This window comes from the organism of the source record quoted next, unplaced genomic scaffold (genome assembly GCF_019419815.1).
Source record: "Pyrus x bretschneideri cultivar Hongxiangsu unplaced genomic scaffold, Pyrus_bretschneideri_v1 Contig14, whole genome shotgun sequence".
Taxonomy (NCBI): Eukaryota; Viridiplantae; Streptophyta; class Magnoliopsida; order Rosales; family Rosaceae; genus Pyrus; species Pyrus x bretschneideri.
The window spans coordinates 3,556,335-3,578,157 of NW_025999435.1; the positions used below are offsets into that span (position 1 = coordinate 3,556,335).

The following is a 21,823-nucleotide window of genomic DNA, read 5'->3' on the forward strand; positions in this document are numbered from 1 at the left end:
TAAGGCTCCAAAACAAGTTCAAAACAACTAGAATTCAAGCTTAGGACGTCCCGAACATAATTGTAGAAGGCCTCGAACCCAAAAGACATCATCTTGGACATCAACAAGCCCAAATCAGCCCTCACCTTGACAGCATTGTGCGGTGCTACTTTATTTCATCGCCATAAATTATCCGCTTAGTAGAAAAATCTGAAACTTTGATACGAACAAGCTGAGAGACTCACGAACATCCTTCAATTGGAATCACTCCAAAATTCATACGTTTAATTACTTTTTGCTCAAGAAAAAATCAAATGTCCTACGTTGGAAATAGAAATCAAAGTATCAAAATTCTCACAAAATAACCAATACATTAGTACTAAGATAAGGATGAATATTTTATATAAAATCGACTCATCAGGTATTTGTCTTGTTTGAGCTTTGTGAAATATGTATTATACTTGATCAATCTCTGTAATTGATATAATTGTGTATATTGGACTATGATTCGTATTACTATCATTGTCAATAACGTGCATATTGTGATAATGTTGATTATATGCATATATCCTTTGTTTCCTTTTCAACCTTACAGTCCAGGTACCGATCCCAGGGGATGAGGCATGTTTTTTTTTCACCAATTTCCTATTTATGCATTCTAGTAGTTGTGTAAGGTCGGACGACAAGCCATCATATATATTGATTGTACGCATCTGCAACAACAGCTTCAGTATCGCAGCACATTTCATGGTACACCATAAAATGCACTTGCGCTACCTCAACTTCCATTTTCAATTTTTTAATCTCTTCCTTCAATGACTTATTCTCTGAAGTTCATAATCTATTGGTACATGGAGTGACTCATCGAGTTCGCACTCGTTAACACCTTTGTGGTAAAGTGTGTCTTCTGAACTGATGAGTTGAATATGTTTGGACAGGTCGAACTCTTTTTTGGAAGTAGTATTCACCACCTCTTTCGTTCGAATCTCATCCACTCCAACTGGTTGTCAAACGATGATCCGCAACACCAAAAGTTTTCTGAAGTTCCAAAATGTAAGAATTTAAACAAGTCACTACACATATTACACCATACAACTATTATATATATCTAATTTCGAAAATACACCACCACAAAATTACTAATTTGACCTTTTCATAGGTCATAACTGACGACATCAAAATTCCAATGGCAGGGTATATATATATTAATATGAAATATATTAAACAATTAATTATAATTTACCATCATTACTTTAGTCAACACAAGGGAAGAGGATCCTCTCCTGAGCTTAGAATGAGAATCCTTATGACCAGTTCATCTAGACCGTTCAAATTTAATCCAACGGTTTCAAACAAGAAGATTCTCTAAAAATTATAATAATTACAACCGTTAAATTAAATTTAAACGGCTCAGATGAGCTGGTCAGAAGGATTCTCATCCTCTTCCCTGCACAAGGATCTCCAATTGCACTGTTCAACTGAACAGTGATTTGGGGTGGATTTCAGTCTATTTACAAAATTGCCACCGCCTCTTCCTTTTGAAATATTTACGTCTATGCCACTGGGTTAATTTCCTTACATTTACGGTTTTGCCATCGGCTTAGAAACCGGTTTTGAGCCTTTGGGCTGCATCTGGGGTTTGGCTTTTGCTTTTGAATGAGGATCCTCTTTGTGGGGATCCGAAGATTCTGAATCATGTCTATTCATCGTAAATCGTACAATTATAAATTATTTAAAATTGAACACAAACAGAGAAATTGACTGAATAACTGACGGAGGTCTGACAATGCAACAAATTTGCAAAATGAAGTATGACATTATAATTTTTAAAACATAAGGTATAAGATTGTGGTTCGACTGATAGGTAAGGTAATTTTCTGTAATTTATTTTAATTTTTGTGTCTCTAAATTCTTTTTTGTCCTTTGCTCATCAGGAATCCAAATTTAGGCTCCTTTTTCAGTTTATTGTTTTTTATTCACTGCCCATTCCTTTATTAAAATTGTTACAGATATCATTTTCCTTCATTAAATTGTCATAGATATTTTTAGGCTGTAGTTCACTGTTAGGGTCGGGCTTCCGTCTTTGTAAATTAGAGGGTTGCACTGTGTTCGTTTCTGTGTTTCTTCATAGTTTGCTGTTGTTTGCTTCTCAGGAAACTGAATTCAGGTTCCTTTTCCACTTCACATCATTTGAATATCCCTGTGTTGCATGGTTGTTTTTCCATTTCTTGGTTGCTTTTGTATTTTTATAATGTACTACTTCATTTGATTCTTGACATGTGCATGTAGATCAAACACAAGCATACAGATCAAAGCGTGCATTCACAAGGCAGGCACCAAAGATATCATTACTGAGGTAGTTGTCTATCCATTCTTAATTTTGTTAGGTGCTAGACAAAGCAGGCGCCAGGTGAAATAACAACCTGTTTGTAATTTTGTTGAATGATTAGAATATTTGTTCCAAACCCCATTTCAATTGTATTTGTATTTCTGTCCATTCATGGATGATTGGTGTAGCTGCTATGATTGTCAGATTGTATATACTGGTTATTGGTTGACTGAATAAGTTCGTTTAGCAAAGAATCTAGATGCTATTTCAGTGTATATGAAGACGGAGTGTGGCTGTGAAATATATGATTACATTGATCAGGGATGATGAGTATGACAGTCGGAGCAATGTTTCTTGGTGACTCAATGTAGATGCTATGCTTAAAAACCTTCGCCGCAGAAGCTTCATGTCCTCCCTCGACAATTTATTTGTTTTGTAATTTTCATTTATTCATGTTCTTTATTGTATTTTTGGTTTTCTCTACTTCGTTTATTTCATGCTTGCGTGTTCTTTTGTGTGCCTGATGTCTTTCTCTACAAGAAGTTTGTTGTTGTTCTTAACTAAAGAGATAATTTCAGGGATTATGTTTTTAAGTTCATACAAAATATTTCTCGAGGATAAATGGGTTTGTCGGGACCTGTTTTCACTACAAATAGGATACATCATTGTTTCAAATGGATGACAAATGTTAGAAAAAATGAATAGAGAATAGTTTAAAACATGTACAAGGGAAAGATAGCAAACGTTTGTTCATTACCAATAAAAAGAGGTCTTCTCACCGACTATCTTTTTCGCTTTGTGTGATTCTGCAGTTGTGTTTGGTGATGACACAGAAGATGAAACCGCAGTTGAGGATACAGTAATTTCCCTTGACAATGTCTGTGGAATCAAATTTACCAATTACTAAAGCAGTGATTTCACTGGTGTGGTCCTCAAGAATCAAATTTACTTTGTACTTATATTTAACGATTGGGGTGATATACATTTGACACGATGATTCAAGCGAGAAATTTTTTTATACCAATGCATTAAACGCAAAATAGTATTGATATTAAGTGAGGAAGAGAATAAATTATTTGTTAGTGCAAAATTGGCAATTCTTGACAAAATGCTTGAGTCTGTAAAAGCTTAGACTTGTTACATATTTTCCATTGTAATTGTTTAAGTCTAAGGATGTCTCTCACACTTTCGATGCAAAGATGTTACGTAAACAAGATACTTATTCAGGTACGTTTGCACGCATGCATTCAACTACATTCATCTGTTATCTCATGTTATTGTAGTTAGAATAGGACTCTTGACCATTGTGTGTTTTATCTCTTTTAAATGACTTATCCTTTCTATATTAATTATTAAAACACACTTTCAAAGAAACAATCTGATTGCATTGGGACTTATCTGTTTGCATTGGGACTTATCTGTTTGCATGTTGGTAGGAGTCATCTGATTACATGGATTGCATTCTTATCCGTTTACGTCGAGCAGTGCATTAAGCTTTTATAAGAGTTGTCAAACTCTTGGAAAAAAAAAAGCCGCATATGCATGTTTCTTTGGTTCTAGTATTGGCAGCAAACTTGCGTTTTTTAACTTATGAAAAAAATAACTTTTTAGTTGCTGCCATCTTGTGGTTTCAATAGCAATTGTGTTTAAAGAGAAAATATTATTTTCATGCTAGTTTCATTTGGTTTTTTTTTGGTTTTTTTATTGAATGTCAATTATGAAAATGTGCCTTGTGATTTTCGTACTTGATTGTTTTCCAAACAAACACTTCATCATATAAACATTCTACATGATCGAGTTAGTATCTTGCAACTTTCGAGGAAAAGGTGATTGACGATCGCGTTAGTATTGTGCCACTTCAACTCGAAGGCTGACGAAAGATCGAGTAGCAAAGCGTGAAGACAAAGCTGCCAACTAGTATGGTTGTCTAGTTGATGCGTTTTTGTAAGTCTTTATGTATTCTTTCTTTCTTAGTGCTTCCTGGCTTGGTAGCCGTGGATTTTCCCAGTGGTGGGTTTTGCCTCGTTAAATCCTACATCATGTGCGTACTCTTTATATTTATTTTGACTATTTGTGTAGGGATTAGTTTACATAACTAAATAACTTAAATCTTAAATTGCTTTAGTTTTAAGTTAGAATTTAGCTACATTTCTATGTTAAATTAGTACCCATCCTAGGACTTTCATTATTGATCATATATAAATCGGCGAAAAAATGGGGACAGGTTATATTTAAATTTGGATACAAGAAATTGAAACAGAGGATGTTACACATTACTAAGGCATTGGAATTTGATTGGGGTGTTTTTGGTAAACCAGCAGTCCACTCACTGGATCCTTATTTGTATTCTATCTGCTCAACTTCGGTTTAGCCAAAATAGTGTGTTTTCCTACTGAGTTATCGTGCATTAGATGTTAAAAATTGTAATATTGTGTATTTCTTACTGAGTTATCCTTGTTTGTATTCTATCCGTTTGATCCAACTTTCGCATAGAGAGTGCATTTGGGGTCCTACAATTCCTGTGTTGAGCTTCCAGTGCACAGTTGAGAGACAAGGAAGTGTGAAGAGATCAAAGTTTAGGATTTTTGTTTGGCCACCATTGGCGAAGTGAAAGGTAAGTCTTCCCGATACTATTTTTGGTTTGAAAGAAATGACAAATGAAGTCGGTCATAGTATACGTAGTATGTATACTAAGATAATACCGTTATCATAGTTTAGTGTGTGTTGGATTCGAAATATTTCTAAAATCTCTTTTTTATTTTATTTTATTTTTTTTGTTATTTTCAGTGAGGCCAAAAGAGAAGAGTCGGTTGAGAGAAAAAGAAGACTCACAGTGAGGCCAATTTCATTTGTGATGTATCTCGAATGAGGGTGGGTTCAAAAAATCGAAAACTGAAAAAAACCGGACCCAGCCGGCTGCCGACAATTTCTTCCATTTTTTTGCCTGATTTTTACATTTCTTCTACTTTTTGCCTAATTTTACATTTTCAAGGGAACCCGTTTCAATTCTTCGTTGAAACTCTATTCCCACGGCCACAAAGGTAAATGATTTGCTCTCTTTGTTAGACAACTCTTGCCTTCAATTGGTTCAAGTTTTTGTAACACTGATCTAACTATATATATATATATATATGTGACCTGAAAATTAACTACATGATTTGGCTCTAATTATCTGGAAGTATATATTTTCGTTTAGGGTTTTGATTTCTCGATGCCTTGCCAATTTCTTGTAGTTATTAGAATAACTAATCTGTGTTTTTGATTGTTCTAATTTATTGTGGTAGACCCAAAGCCTATTCTGCGCAAGAGAAGATCATGCAAGCTTTGTTTTCTGGAATTTTTTTTTGCTATTGAAGAAGAAGAAGAGAAAAGAAAAACCAAATCGGCCAGAAACCGTACCGAAAAAAACTGAACCAAACCAAAATTTCGGTTTCGGTTTTGGTTTTAGTAAAAAATTGAACTGTTTCGAACCGAACCCAGCCCTAATCTCGAATGCTGTTTGTTATTCCTTTATTTTTTTTGGGTATTCTTTTAAAGCTACAGTGTTTGTTAACAACTGTTTCCATTTCTATATTCCCTAAACCCTCTCTGGAAATTAATTAAAATGATTTCTGGTACATGCACGATATGTTACAATTGTTCTATGTGAAATCATATCTTTTACTCCCAAAATTGGGATTTATTAGTTCATCCAAGTATTTGTAAGTTGGTCTGAAAAATCTCTTTTACATTAAGCACGTCTTTAGATTTTCAGTCAAATGGGACATCGAAAGTCAAATGTTGTTCGTTATTTCTTTATTTTTTTGTTGTATTCTTTTGAAGATCTCCATATTGATTGCTGCTTCTGTTTCTTATACAAACACAACATATTTTGCGATCACAACTTTTGTGATCAGAAACGTTTAAGTTCATCCAGTTAATTGTACAATGACTTTTGATGTCAGCTAAATTGAATGTAAATGAAAACTAAGCTGCTGATCCTACCAGCTTAGTTCAACCATCTCTTGCTTATTTAAATTATTTGAAGATGCCTATGTTGATTGGTGATTTTTGGTGATTACCTTTCTTTATACAAGTTCTCTTCACAATGAAACTTATATTATAGTTTCACCTTTACTTGCTTTCGCACGGGGGGAGGTGTCTGGGCATGTAATTACTCGCTAATTTTTTTATCCTTATCTTCTATATTAATATCACAAATTTTTTTTTATAGAAAAACTAATGAAAATAGTTTGAAAATTTTGGGTTTTAATGATAAGGACAAAATAAAAGGTAAAGTGAATAGTACTAGGATTGATTTTTTAGTGTAAAAACGTGGTTTTTCATTAAAGTGAACAGTACCAGGAGTTTTTAGTTAAAGTTTTTTTTTTTTTTTTTTTTGGGTGCTCAACAAGTGGTTTGGCAGATAATAGATAGGAGTATGTTATCCACACACCTTATTTTACTTCTCACACACCTTTTGATAATTTTTTCCCGTTGATTTTCTTCAATTCATCCGATTTGACGGCTAAAAATTAAAAGGATGTGTGAGAAGTAAAATAGGATGTGTGGATATCACACCACAATAGATAAAGGTTTTAATGCATTCGTTTAATGTTATTGCAGATCCGCTACATTCTTCAAGAAGTTCGGTTTACAGAACCGGAGCCATTTAAGCACAAGGTGTCCCAGTTTATAGCTGAGGTGTTATAAACTTATTTAAAAAGTTCAATATTATCATTGCTGATCCTTAATATTTAGGGAGTTTTAACAAAAAGCCCATAATACTGTTCACTTTAACGAAAAATTACATTTTACACTAAAAAATCAAACCTGGTACTATTCACTTTATCCTTTATTTTGTGCATATCGTTAAAACTCAAAGTTTTCAAGCTCTTTTCATTAGTTTTCCTTCAACATTTAACTATCAAAGCTTGAGTTTATAATATGTCATTTTAGGGATGGTTAGGGCAGGTGTAGGAAATGAAATAAGAATTGACATTTTAAGGCTTACCCTTTGGTTGGTGGCTGAGAAAAATGGGGGAAAAGGAAAAGAAAATTGCAGCGTTGAGTAGCTCAATGGTGGTGTTTATGCAGTGCATTTTAAAAAAAAATTAAGTCCAAATGTATTTTTGTTTGTGGTTTTCGTTTTGCTGATTTTCGAAGAAGTTGCGGGAAGCGGTTCTTTTGAACCAGTTGAAGTAATTTCTGTGATTGCATGTGGAGTGTGTTTTTGAATATGGTAATCGATCTCAAAATGTGGTGGCCTTTTGGGGAATTCAGGGTTCCTCCAAATCTGAATTTTGTGTGTGTTTGTGTGTTTAGCTAAGGTTGATTTTAATTTTGCAGACAGTTTGGTTTTTTGAAAATTTAGGTTTGGATGAGACAATGATGATGAGCAAAGGAGAAGTGCCAGACTTGCAGTAGGCCTTAAAAGTGTAAGTCATCTTTCGCATCTCGGTTATTGTTTAGGTGAGGTGTTCTATTTACATGCAAGTCTTTGAGTCTTGAATATTTTAGGCATTGTGTCAGTAAGTCGGGATGGTTGTAAAGCAATGCATATAGCGTTGATGCCTTTTACTTTACAAACGTATTTGTTTTGTTGGAATTAAACTTGCAATATACAGATTTATGCCAAGGAAAAGTCAGGACCTTTGGAGCCTGTTATTCTTTGTTAGAGTTTGTGTTACAAAATTAGGGAGCTATCATGTCCATTTATGCTTCTATTTAGTAAGATTAGGGATAAAGATTTGTAGGGTGTTTTCTAAGTTGTTTTGGAGCTGCATTCTTTTCTTCTAAGACCACATTAGGAAGCATTTGTTCAATTGATGCCTTATGGAAAATTTTCGTTATTTAATCCTCCTTTTGTTTTAGTTTTGTGTTAGCGCATGGCGTATTTTGCTTTGCTTGCTGGTTATTGGATGTGCTGTTGAGCATCTTTATGTGGAACTGATTCGTAGCTATTACGGATTATAGCAGCACTTTGTTTTGATTTGTAAACAAACTACAAACTTTATCTTTGTCATGGGTTGCAGTATAACATTTAACGATTGAATTTGTAAAACCATTTGGCAATCTTTTTAGAAACTTACTATTCTTGGCAGATGCTCAAGTATCTCGTCTTCTGCTTTTCTACTTTCCCTTTTCTATGTTTTTCCTCAACGTAATAGGTTGATTACTTACTACTACGATATTGATGGCTCAGTGCAATCTACAAATGAATGTTTCTTATAGCATGCATATTCATATATAGCAAGCAAAGTTTGACTTCATTGGTTCCCAGGTACTACGTTTTTTTAGTTGCTTTGTATGGAAACTATTCATGCATGTTGCAACTAATAAATTCAGCGCTTGTAGCAAAGCGCAAACACACATTTTCTAGTTAAAACTATTTAACAAAACATCAAAACAAAAATCGACATACCTGAAAGTCTTGTTCATTGTCTCTGGGCGGGGACACCTTATTGGGAGATTCACACCTCAAACTTTATCGCTAATCTAAATAGCCAAAATTATCATTATCTTCTAAACATTATACCACAATAACAAAACATGCAAAAACAAAAGTTAAGTTCAATTTAACGTACCTAGCCTCATGCATTACGTGCATATCCCACTTCACAAATTTGAGTGTGCTAAATCCATTCTCCCTCATACAGGTTCAACCAATGAAATTTTCTCACACAACCAAAAATGTTGACACACAAAAATATACCGGTCAGCGAATTAAAAAGTACATAGAATGAATTATAAACACACCCAATAGTATACAATACATACCGGCAACAACACAACACGTCCAGATACCTATGATGGTTTTCCGCAATTCTTCACCAGTTGTTTTTGCAAACAATCCCATGATGCTTTTGCCCAATTGTAGTCTGCAATTGTTCGAACATCTTGACAACTGAAAGTTATGTTCCAAGAGATGTTACTACCACTATTACAAATTAATAATGTAATACAAAGATGCAAACACAATAGGCATACAAAATCCTCGCGATTCTGTTGTGTTTTACCTGTTACTACTGTAATCATAGCAAATTCAATATTTTGCCTAGTAACTCTTGTAACTGTTTCAAAAAAAAATTTAATGAGACCTTCCTCATATTTTGAACATCGTTCTCTTATATCTCGAGCAAAGTTAGGCAATCCAAGCAACTCCTCAACTTCGAACCCTATAAACTTTTCACACCTATCACCAAATTTGAATTCGGATGTCTCGGCATTGAAACAATTAATTATTCTAAGCGTAAATTACAATTTGCACCCTCAATTTTGGTTTCAATTGCAACCTCATAAACCATCTTTAAAACATATTAATCTCATACATTTACTATTATTTCATTTCAATTTCATATACCTGTTAGTCAATCCGTTAAATTGGTTGTTAAGTGGTGATGTGAAAAACATAAGGGTAAATTATACAAAACTACCTCAATTATGGGTTGAACCGCAATCTCATACCTTATGTTTTAAAATTTATAATGTTATATCTCATTTTACGAATTTGTTGCAATGTCAGACATCCGTTAGTTTTTCTATCAATTTTTCTGTTAAATGATGACGTGACTTGAGAGGCTCAGTCCCTAAAAATTAATTAAATATTAAAAATTTAAAAATTTAAAAATTTTTAAATGATGGCGTGACTTGAGGGGCTCAGTCCCTAAAAAATTAATTAAATATTAAAAATTTTTATTTAAAAAATGTGGGACCCACTCCCTATAACCCATATGGGTTCTACATCTCTCCCAGAACCCTAACCCAGATCAACATCCAATTCCTTGAGGTTCGCCACCGAGAGCTACGTCATGGAGAAAGGGCCTAGATACAGAGCCTACGCGGAACTCAGAGAATTGCGGCTAAGGAGGAAGTACATGATCCCAGAGGAGCTCGAAGAACCCGAACCGAAATCGACCCCATTGAAGAAACAAGTCAAATTTAAGACCCATCAGACCAATTCACGAAAAGGGTCTTCCGTTCTCGCTCAATAGAGATTTCTTAGTTAGTATTAGTAACCAGGAATATGGATAAAAAAACGAACCGGATGTTTCTTTCTACAATTCAATCTTATGTTACCAAAAGTCAAAATCTGAAGAATACCAAAGACTTTTGGGGGTTTTTTTTCTTTCTATTCATTCTTTCATTGATGTTTTATAGCCTGGGAATTTGATTACCACTTATAATTCTTTTGTTTTTTTTTTTTTTATTTGTTAGGAATGTAACTGGTAAATGATAAAGTTTGATGAATTGTTCCAACTCCTGGATGCATTCTTTTCCCCTTTAATTTTGATGTTAGTGCAAATACTCTGTGCCATGGTTGTGCTGGTGCTTGATAGGGAAATATATGTATGGAGGTGTGCTTGATAGGGAAATATATGTATGGAGGTCAAGGTGGGCGCTGGTGATGGGGAAGAAGGTGGAATGGGGAAGAAAGTTGAGAGTGATGGGTCCACGTTAGCATTTAACAGATAAATTAAATTAACTGAGAAAATAACAAAGGTCTAACTTTATAATAAATTCATAAGATAAGGTACAACATTGTCACTTTTAAAACAAAAACATAAGGTATAAGATTATGATTCGATCTATAATTACGGTAGTTTTGTGTAATTTATTCAAAACATAAAATCACATATTTTGATGATGTGACAAATAAAAATAATTAAATATTAAAAAATTATTTAAAAACAAAGTGGGCTTCACCCCCATCTTCTCCAGGTTCATCGCAGCGTCCGAGCCCTGCTAGACTTCGCCGAAATCAGAGAACCGATCGCGACCGATCTCTGTTTACCCAGTCACCATTCTTCGCTTTGAGGCCAACCACTGCATTGCATCTCCCACAACTCCCCAGAAAAAAAAAAAAAAAAAAAGCCAAACCACATTTCAAAGTCTGCAGCTTTTCACCTTCAATGGGGTTTGTCACCTACAGATTTCTCCAATCCAGTTCTTCCATGGCAGCACCTCCAAGTCCCTCCCAGGTCCAAACCCCACAATCCCTTTAGCATTTAGCACCATAAAATTTCCATTTCTCAACCAAATCCCATTTTCCTAATCAGATCCCACACACCCAATTTCTCATCTCACTCCCATTGTAACACACATAAGCAAATCCCAAAATTCCATCTGCTTCCCAAATTCCATTCTGAAAATTCCTCACTTCCCTAATTCCAAAATTAAAAAAAAATCCGGTATGAACCCAACACGCAGAGCATCAAGATCTACACTCCCATCTATTTCTGGCTACATTTAGGTCATCTCCAACCAAATGGTCCAGAGGGTCAAAGGCCGAAAAACGCCTGAAAACCGTCTTCAACTGATGACTAAGCTAGAGGGTTCGTGGGTCCCACAGAATCTGAAAGGGCCAAAGGGTTGACCCAATTCAGCTAGCCTCGAGCTGGCCAAAAATGTGAGCATTATTGTCGGATATAACCAACAGGAATATGTATATTCCAGTCGGATATATCCAACAGGAATGTTAGGCCAAATTTTCAAATGCAACAGTTAGCTGACGTTAGCTAGCTTTTTTTTTTTTTTTTTTTTTTTTAATTTACAAATTTTTTTCCTATAACTTCTATTTTTTTTTCTGTAACTTCTATTTTACAAAATTTGTTTAATATATTTTTTTTAAATTCTTTTTTTTCCCTATAACTTCCTAAGCTATTATACCAACGGCTAGCTGACGTCACTTAGCTATTGGATTTGAATTTAAGTTGTAGTTTTTAAATAATAAATTATGTTTGGCTCTATGACCCTTTGGCTCTTGGTTGGAGACGTTTTTTTGTGACATGGCTAAAACGAGTCCTATGACCTTTTGGCCCTCGGTTGGAGATTGAGGCAAATATGACCATGTACCGTTCTTTAAAATATTAATTTCTTGGAAGGCCAGAGGACTCGCTAAAACAAACCATCTGGCCAGCCTTCGGTTGGAGATGGCCTTAACGGCCCCTCATCAACCCTTTTAACGGTATCTTTATTCTTCCCATAAAGCGCTCGGTCCGCCCATTATCAGAATTATCCTCCTTGTTGTATTCACCGCCACGCTGAGTGGTCGGAACGCTTTCCGCCATAGCTTTGAGCTCGGGAAGAAGGTGCTAATCCAACCGCCAAAGTCGATGTTCAATGCTACTGTTCAGATTAGCCACCGTTGAGGCAGGCAAAGCTTAGTTATGCTGAATTTAGATAGACACATTAAGCATAATGGCTTAGGGTGGGCCGGATAAGAAGGTAGGTGGGGTCAATTTATTTTTGTTTTAAAATTAAATTTTAACATTCAATTAAATTTTTTTTTTGCCACGTCATTAAAATGTGTAGGTTTTATATTTGCCACATCATCAACTAACGGCGAATTTAACGGATTGATTAACAGTTGTACAAAATGGAAATAAAATAATAGTAAATGTATAAGATTGAAATGTTTTAAAAATGTTGTATGAAGTTGTAATTGCACCCAAACTTGAGGGTGCAAATTTTAATTTATTTTTATTCTAATTATATCTACATAAGTCTTCCTACGCGAATGAGGATCCTAGGGATCCTCCAATCGTGTTTGTTTATCGTACATTGTGCGATCAGTTTTTGTCAAATACTTTTTATATTCAATTTTAAATAAAAAAAATTTGTAATGATTTTTGACCACACGATGTACGATAAACAGATACGATTGAAGGATTCCCATGATCCTCACAACGAGGATCTGGAGAGGATCCTGTTTCTTCCTACGCATATCATCGCTAACCGACCCTCCATCATAAGCTCTGAAAATACCCCCAAAATCGTGTTCCTCTTAGTTAAATTGATTGAAAATATATATTCCATGTTAGAATCAATAGACTAGTTAAATTGAATGAAATTATGTCATTGAGGACAGGACGACAAATTGCAACTAGCACAAAAAAGACAATCTGGAAAGGCTGTAGGATGGTTAGCTATATCAGAAGCTAACATTAAGAAAAATAGATGACATCTCTATTTTCCTTTCACATGGAAAGGACAAACAAAAATGTCAATGAAACATGGACAAGTAAATTAGCCTATCTTAATTTGCCTCCTAATATCTGAAATTACTGAATCTGACCATTGTATATATTAATTTGCCTATCTTATGTATACTAGCCTTCATGCACGTGCTCATGCGCGTGCATAAGACATTTTTTGAATCAAGGCATGCTACGCGCGACTTACATGTTTTAAATGTATTTAGCGTAAATTGACAAAAGGAAAGTCAAATATTTGAAGTAAATGAATAATTTTAGATCATACTAAAAGAAAGCCCTCATAAACCAATTGAAACAACTGAATTTACATAATAAAATCAGTCTCTATAGAATTTACATTAAGAATAAACAAAATAATATTTAATAAACAATTAATTGAATCACATAATTACTAGCTCATTGTGAGGCTAAGCTCATTCCCTCCCCCTTAGTATAGATAATATCGTATATTAAAAAAAAAATCATTTGACAATTAATTTAATCACATTATTATCCGTGTGCGAAAGACCATTTTTATAACCGACATTACACGCCTCTTAAAATGTTTTGAACGTGTTTAAAAATTGAGAAAATAATATTTAATAAACAATTGATTGAATTACATTATTACTAGTCCATTATAAGACTAAGTTCACCCCCTTCCCCTTGGACCCACTCAAACCCTGGGCTAAACCCCCCCCCCCCAAAAACCCCTAAATCCAACCCAACCCAAAACCTAAACCAAATCTAAAACCTGAAACCTAAAAGGAAGCCAAATACCGACCACAATTTAGCCCACAAATTGAAGTGAGACCCACGGGTGAGACTGAAAAGTGGGTTGTGAAGCCCACACCCTAAAACACAGACGCCCAAACACGTGTCACGCGCCACAACCCTTTCCAGCCAAGGCCCACCCACGTGGGGTTGCCCCTCTTGTGTGTCAGCCTCATCGTAGACCAATGACTACTTTTTTTCATCCATCAGCTAGTTTAATTGGACTGTTGGTTAATCCAATGGTCCACGTTCAAATAATTTTTTTTTATATATTTATATATTTATTGAATCCAACGGCTTAGATCGAATATAATCAAAGCTAACAATCCAAATTTAAATCCAACAGCTAAAATAATTTAAAATTTTATTTAACTCAAAATTCAACCAATTGGTGAGTTTCATGTGCTATCGAAATTTAAATATTTTTATATTAAAATATTCATAAAATTAAATAACAATAGTCTACATTTTTTTTTCTTTTAAAAAGTTAATTTAAGAAACAAATTAGCTTAAATTCATTCTTTAATAATCTCAGACTAAAATTTTAAGCCAGAAGGGTTAGAGCAGAAAAATTATTTTTGGACTAAAACCTAAATTTTCTAGGCTAAATATTTTTAAATTTTAGGCCAGGGTTGGAGTTGGTCTTAATGTTGATAATATTGTTTGTTTAAAGAAAAAAAATCATTTGACAACTAATTTAATCACATTATTATTCATGAAAGATTTTTTTTATAACTTGCATTACACGCATCTTAAGATGTTTTGAACGTGTTTAAAAATAAAGAAATTGAATCACATTGTACTAATTAAAAAAAAAAACATAAAAACATCTTAAGATATTTTGAACGTGTTTAAAAATAGAGAAATTGAATTACATTATTGCTAGTTTATTGTGAAGCACTAATTAAAAAAAATACATAAAAAATACTTATTAAAAAAATACTAATAAAATAACTAAAATGCCCCAGTCTTATTTGATGCATTATTTTGGGATGCCTTTGAAATTTTTTGTCTTGGGGGCATTTTTGTCTAAATATTTTTATTGAAGCTTGGTGACACCAAAATACTATTCACCTTTTTCATTCTCTAAAAAAAGCACAAAAAAAAAAAAATTATTAAAAAAATATTGTTAAAATGACGAAAATGCGCATGCCTTATTTGATGCATTATTTTGGGATGCCTTTGAAATTTTTTTGTCTTTGGGGCATTTTGTCCAAATATTTTTATTGAAGCTTGGTGACACCAAATTACTATTCACTTTTCCATTGGCTTTATATATTACTAGCCTCTTTGCACATGATCACGCGCGTGCGGAAGACTCTTTTATAATGACGTCGTTTTACGCACAACTTATACGATTTACATGTATTTATCTACGTGGATTTGAAAAGTGAATAAGGGAGGTGTAGTCAACTTAGGATTTGAAAGGATTTTAATAGATTTTGTTAAGTGATTAATTTCATAGGATTATGAGACTTCTATAAAATCTATATGGATTTTGGAAGATTTGAGAAGATTCATATAACAGATTTGTGTGGATTTAATAAATTTTACAGCATTGAATCTTGACTGTCAAATAAATCAAATGGTGACAAATGTATCTAGATCATAAATCCACTAAAATAAAGCTGAAATAAAAAAGTCAAGATTATCACATAAACCCAACTACTCAAAAATCTCCAACTGCACCCTTTTCCAATCCTATTTCCTCCCCACTTTATTCTTCTCTCTTTTCCGTTCCAGCTAACATCTCTCTCCAATTTTTTTTTGTTTTTTTTGTTTTTTTTTTTTTTTTTTGTCAATACTCCTCTAATCTTGTTTTCCGCGACTCTCTTCCAATCCTTTCTACAATCTTGTGCAACCATGGGTTGTGCAATTTTTTTGCAAAAAACAAGCTCGCTTTCTACAATCTTGCGCGACTCTCTTCCAGATAGAGATTGCCTTCCATTTTACTCCTCTTCCTTCACAACCCAATTCCAATTCCCCTTCTCTACCAACGACAACAACAACAAAGCCTTTTCCCATTAAATGGGGTCGGCTATATGAATCCTTGAATGTCATTGCACTCGATTCTGTGTCATGTCCTCCGTTAGATCCAAGTCCTCTAAGTCTTTTCTTATAGTCTCTTTCAAAGTTTTCCTAGGTCTTCCTCTACCCCTTCAACCCTAGACCTCTGTCCTATAGTCGCATCTTCTAACCGGAACGTCAGTAGGCCTTCTTTGCACATGTCCAAACCACCGTAATCGATTTTCTCTTATCTTTCCTTCAATTTCGGCTACTTCTAATTTACCTTGAATATCCCCATTCCTAATCTTATCATTTCTGGTGTGCCTACACATCCAACGAAGCATCCTCATCTCCGCTACACCCATTTTATGTACATGTTGATGCTTGACCGCCCAACATTCCATGTCATACAGCATCGCCGGCCTTATTGCCTTCCTATAAAATTTTCCCTTGAGCTTCAATGGCATACGACGGTCACACAACACACCGGATGCACTCTTCTACTTCATTCATCCAAAATTTGCAAGATAATTCCCCTTCTCTGCCATGAAGAAAAAATTGCACAAAATTGCAAAAAGAATTGTAGAAAATTTGCAAAGATAAAGAAAAAATTGCCCAAACGAAGGAAGAAGATAAAGTGTGAGAGGAAAAGGGAGAGGTTCTTGGATTTGAAATCCTAAGGTGTGAGGTAGGATTCTATTTGGTCTTAGTTATATATACTTCTTACTCACAAATCCCACAAAATCCACAACTTAATGAAATCCTACAAAATCTTGAATTTTTCAATACACCTAGATTTGGATGGACTTTAAAAATGACTATTAAAATCTAAATTGACTACATCCAGATTTGCATGGATTCTAAAAATCCTCTAAAATCTTTTGATTGACAACACTAGGATTTTAAAGTCTTTTAAAATCTTCTCAAATCCGAGTTTGACTACATCCCTTCAAAAGAATGAATGCAACCTTATCATATATTTGATGGAAGCAAAATATCTTTGTACACAGAATTTCTTTTGAAGACTCCCATACATAAACACATAAATCACACAGTAAAACAACATAAACACACTAATTATAAACAAACCACCGAAATTAGGACTTAAATTTAAACACGATTAAAGCTAAAAGGAATATCAAAGTTTAGATCACTTACCTTCAGTGCAGAAATCCTTGGAACAGAAACGGAAAGATGTCGAAACGTGAAAGCACAATACTTTGAAACCCTTTTTTTTACAACTTGCAGAGTTGAAATTTTTCAAACACCTGCATTTGTCAAAGGAATTGATCACATTATATCCACTGAAAAAATTTGTTTTTCAGAGACTATATGTCACATCTCGGCCCGGGGCGGATCACTTCCCGGGCCCGCTCCACCACCGTAGTACGATATTGTCCGCTTTGGGCTTACCATTCCCTCACGGTTTTGTTTTTGGGAACTCACGAGCAACTTCCCAGTGGGTCACCCATCATGGGATTGCTCTAGCCCCCTTCTCGCGTAACTTCGGAGTTCCTACGGAACCCGAAGCCAGTGAGCTCCCAAAAGGCCTCGTGCTAGGTAGGGATGAGAATATACATTTAAGGATCACTCCCCTGGACGATGTGGGATGTCACACTATAGATAACCTTTTGTTTTTTAACAACTTTGAAGTAAATTAGTCACACACAAACAATAAATAAATTAGGCCAACACTATTAGTAACCCAAAAAAATTGCAGAAAAATCTACAAAATAGCAAGACATGAGAAATATCTGTGCATAAGAGAGAGTGAGTGTTTAACACATATCATATACCCATGGCGAAACACAAATAGAAAGTTTTCCTTTCAGTTTTGCAGCTATTCTCCCGGTTGGCCTTGGCCTCAATGAATCGTGACATTAAAAGTGGACCATAGCTTGGTTTTCTTATGAGCTACATGATGGACACAGATTAACACGTCATGACACAACTTAATGATCTAACCGATCCTACACTTTCTTGCAGAATGCCAGGCAGCAAGATTCAACAGATTAATGTTATTATATTCAATACGGCAATACCAAATTGTAAAGTGAACTCTAAAAAGTAAGGCCTATGCTAGACATTTGTATTATATAGCAACTTCATTTCCATCACAGAGTACACATCATTGAACAAACTAAGAAGATACCTGTTGTAAATCCAGAAGCTTTCTCTCATGATCTTTAACAGCATCATGTCGCTCTTGAATTTTGGCCAAAGTGTCCATTATCTACAATTTGATACAAAATTTTGGACATGATCAATCTTAATCAGAAAATTAAGTGTTTCAACAACCCAAGCTAAAAGAGTTAGGAGCTTAAAATTAATTGTTCAAGATGTCAAAAAATTTGTCAAGTTTGTGAGAGAATGCACAATTTCGATAGTAAAAAGTGTTTATTTGGGGGGAGAGAATAAAAAAGGAAATTTGACAAACCTGGCCTCCACCTTGTTCTTGGATTGCCATCCGGAAAATATGTTCACTGTATTCTGTCTCGATTAATCTTTCAATTGTCTGTACAATGTTAAATAATTAGAAACTGAGCTTTCACATTGGTATAGATATACCGTAATTTCAACAGTGCAATAAGTTTTACCTCTTCATCAGCTCTTACGCTCGTTACTGACATTCACAAAATGCAAGAGAAATAAACTATAAAATCAGATCATAGAAATTCAAGTAAAAGCTCCAGAAATAGCAACCACTGATGAGTGGCAAGTGAGGGATTCAAACCTGTAAAAACTCGCCTCTCGACAACATCACGATACTCTTGATGGATGGTGTCCCTTAGAGTCTGCATGTTTTAAGTTAAAAAGTAACACTATTTTATCGATTAAAATTTGCATGTAACACCTCAAAAATATTAAGATTATATGGTATGGAGACGGACATGGCGAAAAATATAAAATTTACAGCAGAAAGATGCTTAGAAGCATCCACTATGAGAACTGGTCTGCCGTTAACATCAAGAAATTCGTGTACATTAGTTTTTTCTGTTTCGGCTATACCCTGCACTCAATCACAGGATTAGGGAAGTACCAAAAACGAAACTTTAATCATAATTGCATTATTTTTCTGCTTCAAAGGGGTAAAAAAAATCTAAAATGAAAGAAATTTCCCGACGTAAAATGTAAGTAACAGAACATGTTCAAGCAACAACTAATGCAAATTATGCAATTGAGCGAGCTAGTGAAGGATAAGTATTAACACACATAAATTATCTAATTTGAAGCTCATATCATGCGCAGCAAACCAAAACAAACAATTCAACTGGAAATTTGAAATTCAGATCAACCAAAACAAACCAAAGTCACTTACCATGGAAGATTATCACAAAATCGCATACTAAAATTTTATTAGATTTGACATATACCTAATGTCTAAGGGATGCAATCACATTGCTTGCAGCAACAGAATAACATATACTTCAAAATTTCCTATTCTTGGCTTCAATTTAATATCAATTTTGTTTGGACTGCTATGAAACTACCACCAATCTCGAGCGAACACGGATCAAACCCTAACATTTCGAATTTTCCAAGATTTCAAAACTTCTATTTGCAGGCATAAATCACAAAATAAACACCAAAGAAGTCAATCACTAAGAAGACGTCAAAAACCAAAATCAGATGCCAAAAATCCATAAAATTAAAAAATTAAAATATGGGTTTTATTAATCAGGTAGTGAATCACTACAATACCACGAATGATGCTGAGAATTAAATCAAACAACAGTAAAAATTAAACCTTACTTTTTTTTTTTAATTCGAAAAAAGAAAGAGGGTAATGATTTTTCTTCACAAACCTCTCTAACCCAATGAAGGGCGCTGCTATCAAGTCCTTCAGTGAACATATCTCTTCTGGGTTCTTCCTTTACCTGCACAAAAAATCAAAAAATTAAAAACCCACAAACCAAAAACTAAAAAAAAAAAAAAATCAATTTTTTTTTTCTCCACAGGTTCTGGCAGAGAAAATTGAAGAGATAGGTAGAGAGATCGTTAGGAGAGGATCAACTTTCTCTCTTGGGCCGAGACCAAATCCCGGCAGGGATTGGCCGGAATCAGCAAAACTCCGCCAAAAAACCGTCACTGTTCTAGGCTCCAATCTTTGAACACAGTTGATTTTGAGGTGCGGGTATCATATCAGATGGCAGAGGGTTCTGATACGAATCTATAGGCTCCGACCTTGCGCGATTTCGCTGCCGTCTGAAAAAGTTATGATGAAATGAAGTTTTTGGAGTGGAAGAATGAAGGAGGAGAACAGCAGATCTGCACGGAGGAAAGTTACTTGTTTGGTATTTTTTATGACAAAATTATGATTTAAAATAATAATTATTTAAAAATACCGTTTATATGACGAAAATGTCCCTGAATTATTTGATGTATTATCTTGGACTTCTTCTGAATTTTTTTGTTTTGAGGACATTTGTGTCCAAAAATTTTGTCGAAGAAGGTGACCCCAAAACGGGCCGCTGGCTTTATATATTAAAGATATAGATTACATACAGGGTAAGCAAATTAGGCATATAATTTTCTCAAACGCATGTAATTTTCTCAAACGCATCTATTAAAGATATAGATAATAGATTATATATTCTGAATTTTATTTCCAACAATTAACCAACAAGGCATTTAATTTTCATTCAAGACTTCCTCAAACACGTTATAAGCGTACAATATAAAATTACAACAAAATACAACATAAATAACACAATTGAGTTATTCCAAAGAATATGGTATACTAACGGATGAAATTCTGGTCGTATATGATCCAACAATTTGAAATAGATTACTTCTGCCAATTTTTTTATCATAGTTCCAACGGTATATAATGTACCTACGAAGACGACAAGATTAAATACTATAAAATACGTACAAATTTTCATAAAACAGATATGAAAGAAAAAAAAATGTATCACCTGTTTAAATGTCCAGATTATTATCAGATTCATTGAAGATGCAATATACGGCATGTTGTTTCAAATTATCTCTATTGCAGTTGAATGATGTGATTCAACACAAAAAAAAGGTTGGATTTTTTTTATTTTGAATCTCTCCCCAGAAGCATGGTAACTATTGAAATCAGTGATAGAACCTGGAATCAATATCGTAGCGTCTGGATTAGAAACGTCTAAAAAGATGTCCAGAGATAAGAATAGTTTTTTCTGAAAACGGCTGATAAGTCTGGATTTGAACGTTTGGGGGTTAAGGATAATCTTTTGGAAACGGCTGATAAGCATAAGTGGCATAGGCATAAACCTATTATATTAGTATGTCAATAGTTTTCCAATGTGGCTACCCATTTTTAAATTTAGACTTTTATTGGATGTTTATAGATACATGAGTTTTTATCTAAGGATCGAGAATTGTAAGGGCTAAAATCTAATGGACCCTTACAATTATTACAAGCAGTTTATGTATTATTCCTCCTTTCTCCTTAATGTATTTCATGTCCTTTCTCTTTCTCCTCACCATCACCATTTTTCTCTCTACGAACAGGCTTTTAGTTTTAAGTACATATACCTAAACTGTTGCTATATATTTGTTTGCTTGCCAATTTATATGTCTTGTACTCATGAACTTCGCCGCGAATGCTGGCAAAATAAGATTGAGAGGAACTTCATCAGAGGCAACGCCAGCTCGACAGGCAACTTCATTTTGTCTAATGTGTCAAGGCTTTCCTCATTGAAGCGTTTGGCTGAACACTGCACTAGCATGGTTTCCCGTCGACCTGAAATGTATTTTTTCAACTTGATGGCAATGTATTGTACTCAGAGCA

The 21,823-nt window shown here is 34.4% G+C and overlaps 1 protein-coding gene and 1 long non-coding RNA gene across 16 annotated transcripts; one reads left to right on the top strand and one right to left on the bottom strand.

Moving 5' to 3' along the window:
- The first annotated feature begins 735 nt into the window (after nucleotides 1-735).
- Nucleotides 736-8,399, top strand: LOC103939314. 9 transcript variants are annotated; one of them, XR_007256667.1, is made up of 6 exons: nucleotides 736-1,032; nucleotides 2,269-2,335; nucleotides 3,121-3,231; nucleotides 4,802-4,922; nucleotides 5,096-6,991; nucleotides 7,662-8,399. It is a non-coding gene; the product is annotated as an uncharacterized LOC103939314 (long non-coding RNA). The 9 variants fall into 9 exon arrangements; XR_007256665.1 differs by lacking the exon at nucleotides 736-1,032 and having other exon boundaries at nucleotides 1,041-2,335; nucleotides 7,662-7,725; nucleotides 8,162-8,399; XR_007256662.1 differs by lacking the exon at nucleotides 736-1,032 and having other exon boundaries at nucleotides 1,041-2,335; nucleotides 5,096-5,349; nucleotides 5,593-6,991.
- A 709-nt stretch (nucleotides 8,400-9,108) lies between these two features.
- Nucleotides 9,109-20,348, bottom strand: LOC103939316 (putative syntaxin-131). Of its 7 annotated transcripts, none has more exons than XR_007256658.1 (8): nucleotides 19,851-20,347; nucleotides 18,779-18,839; nucleotides 18,642-18,667; nucleotides 18,482-18,559; nucleotides 18,197-18,277; nucleotides 17,203-17,312; nucleotides 9,307-9,360; nucleotides 9,109-9,194 (listed from the first exon to the last, which is right to left on the bottom strand). XR_007256658.1 is itself a non-coding variant. In XM_048579820.1 (6 exons), exons 1-6 carry the CDS (start codon nucleotides 19,896-19,898, stop codon nucleotides 17,280-17,282), a joined length of 327 nt encoding a protein of 108 aa, XP_048435777.1. In that variant the 5' UTR covers nucleotides 19,899-20,347; the 3' UTR covers nucleotides 15,554-17,279. The 7 variants fall into 7 exon arrangements, 1 of the variants encoding a protein (XP_048435777.1); XR_007256659.1 differs by lacking the exons at nucleotides 9,109-9,194; nucleotides 9,307-9,360 and adding an exon at nucleotides 15,554-16,585 and having other exon boundaries at nucleotides 18,779-19,054; nucleotides 19,851-19,922; nucleotides 20,060-20,348; XR_007256656.1 differs by lacking the exons at nucleotides 9,109-9,194; nucleotides 9,307-9,360 and adding an exon at nucleotides 15,554-16,585 and having other exon boundaries at nucleotides 19,851-19,922; nucleotides 20,060-20,347.
- Nucleotides 20,349-21,823: the final 1,475 nt, after the last annotated feature.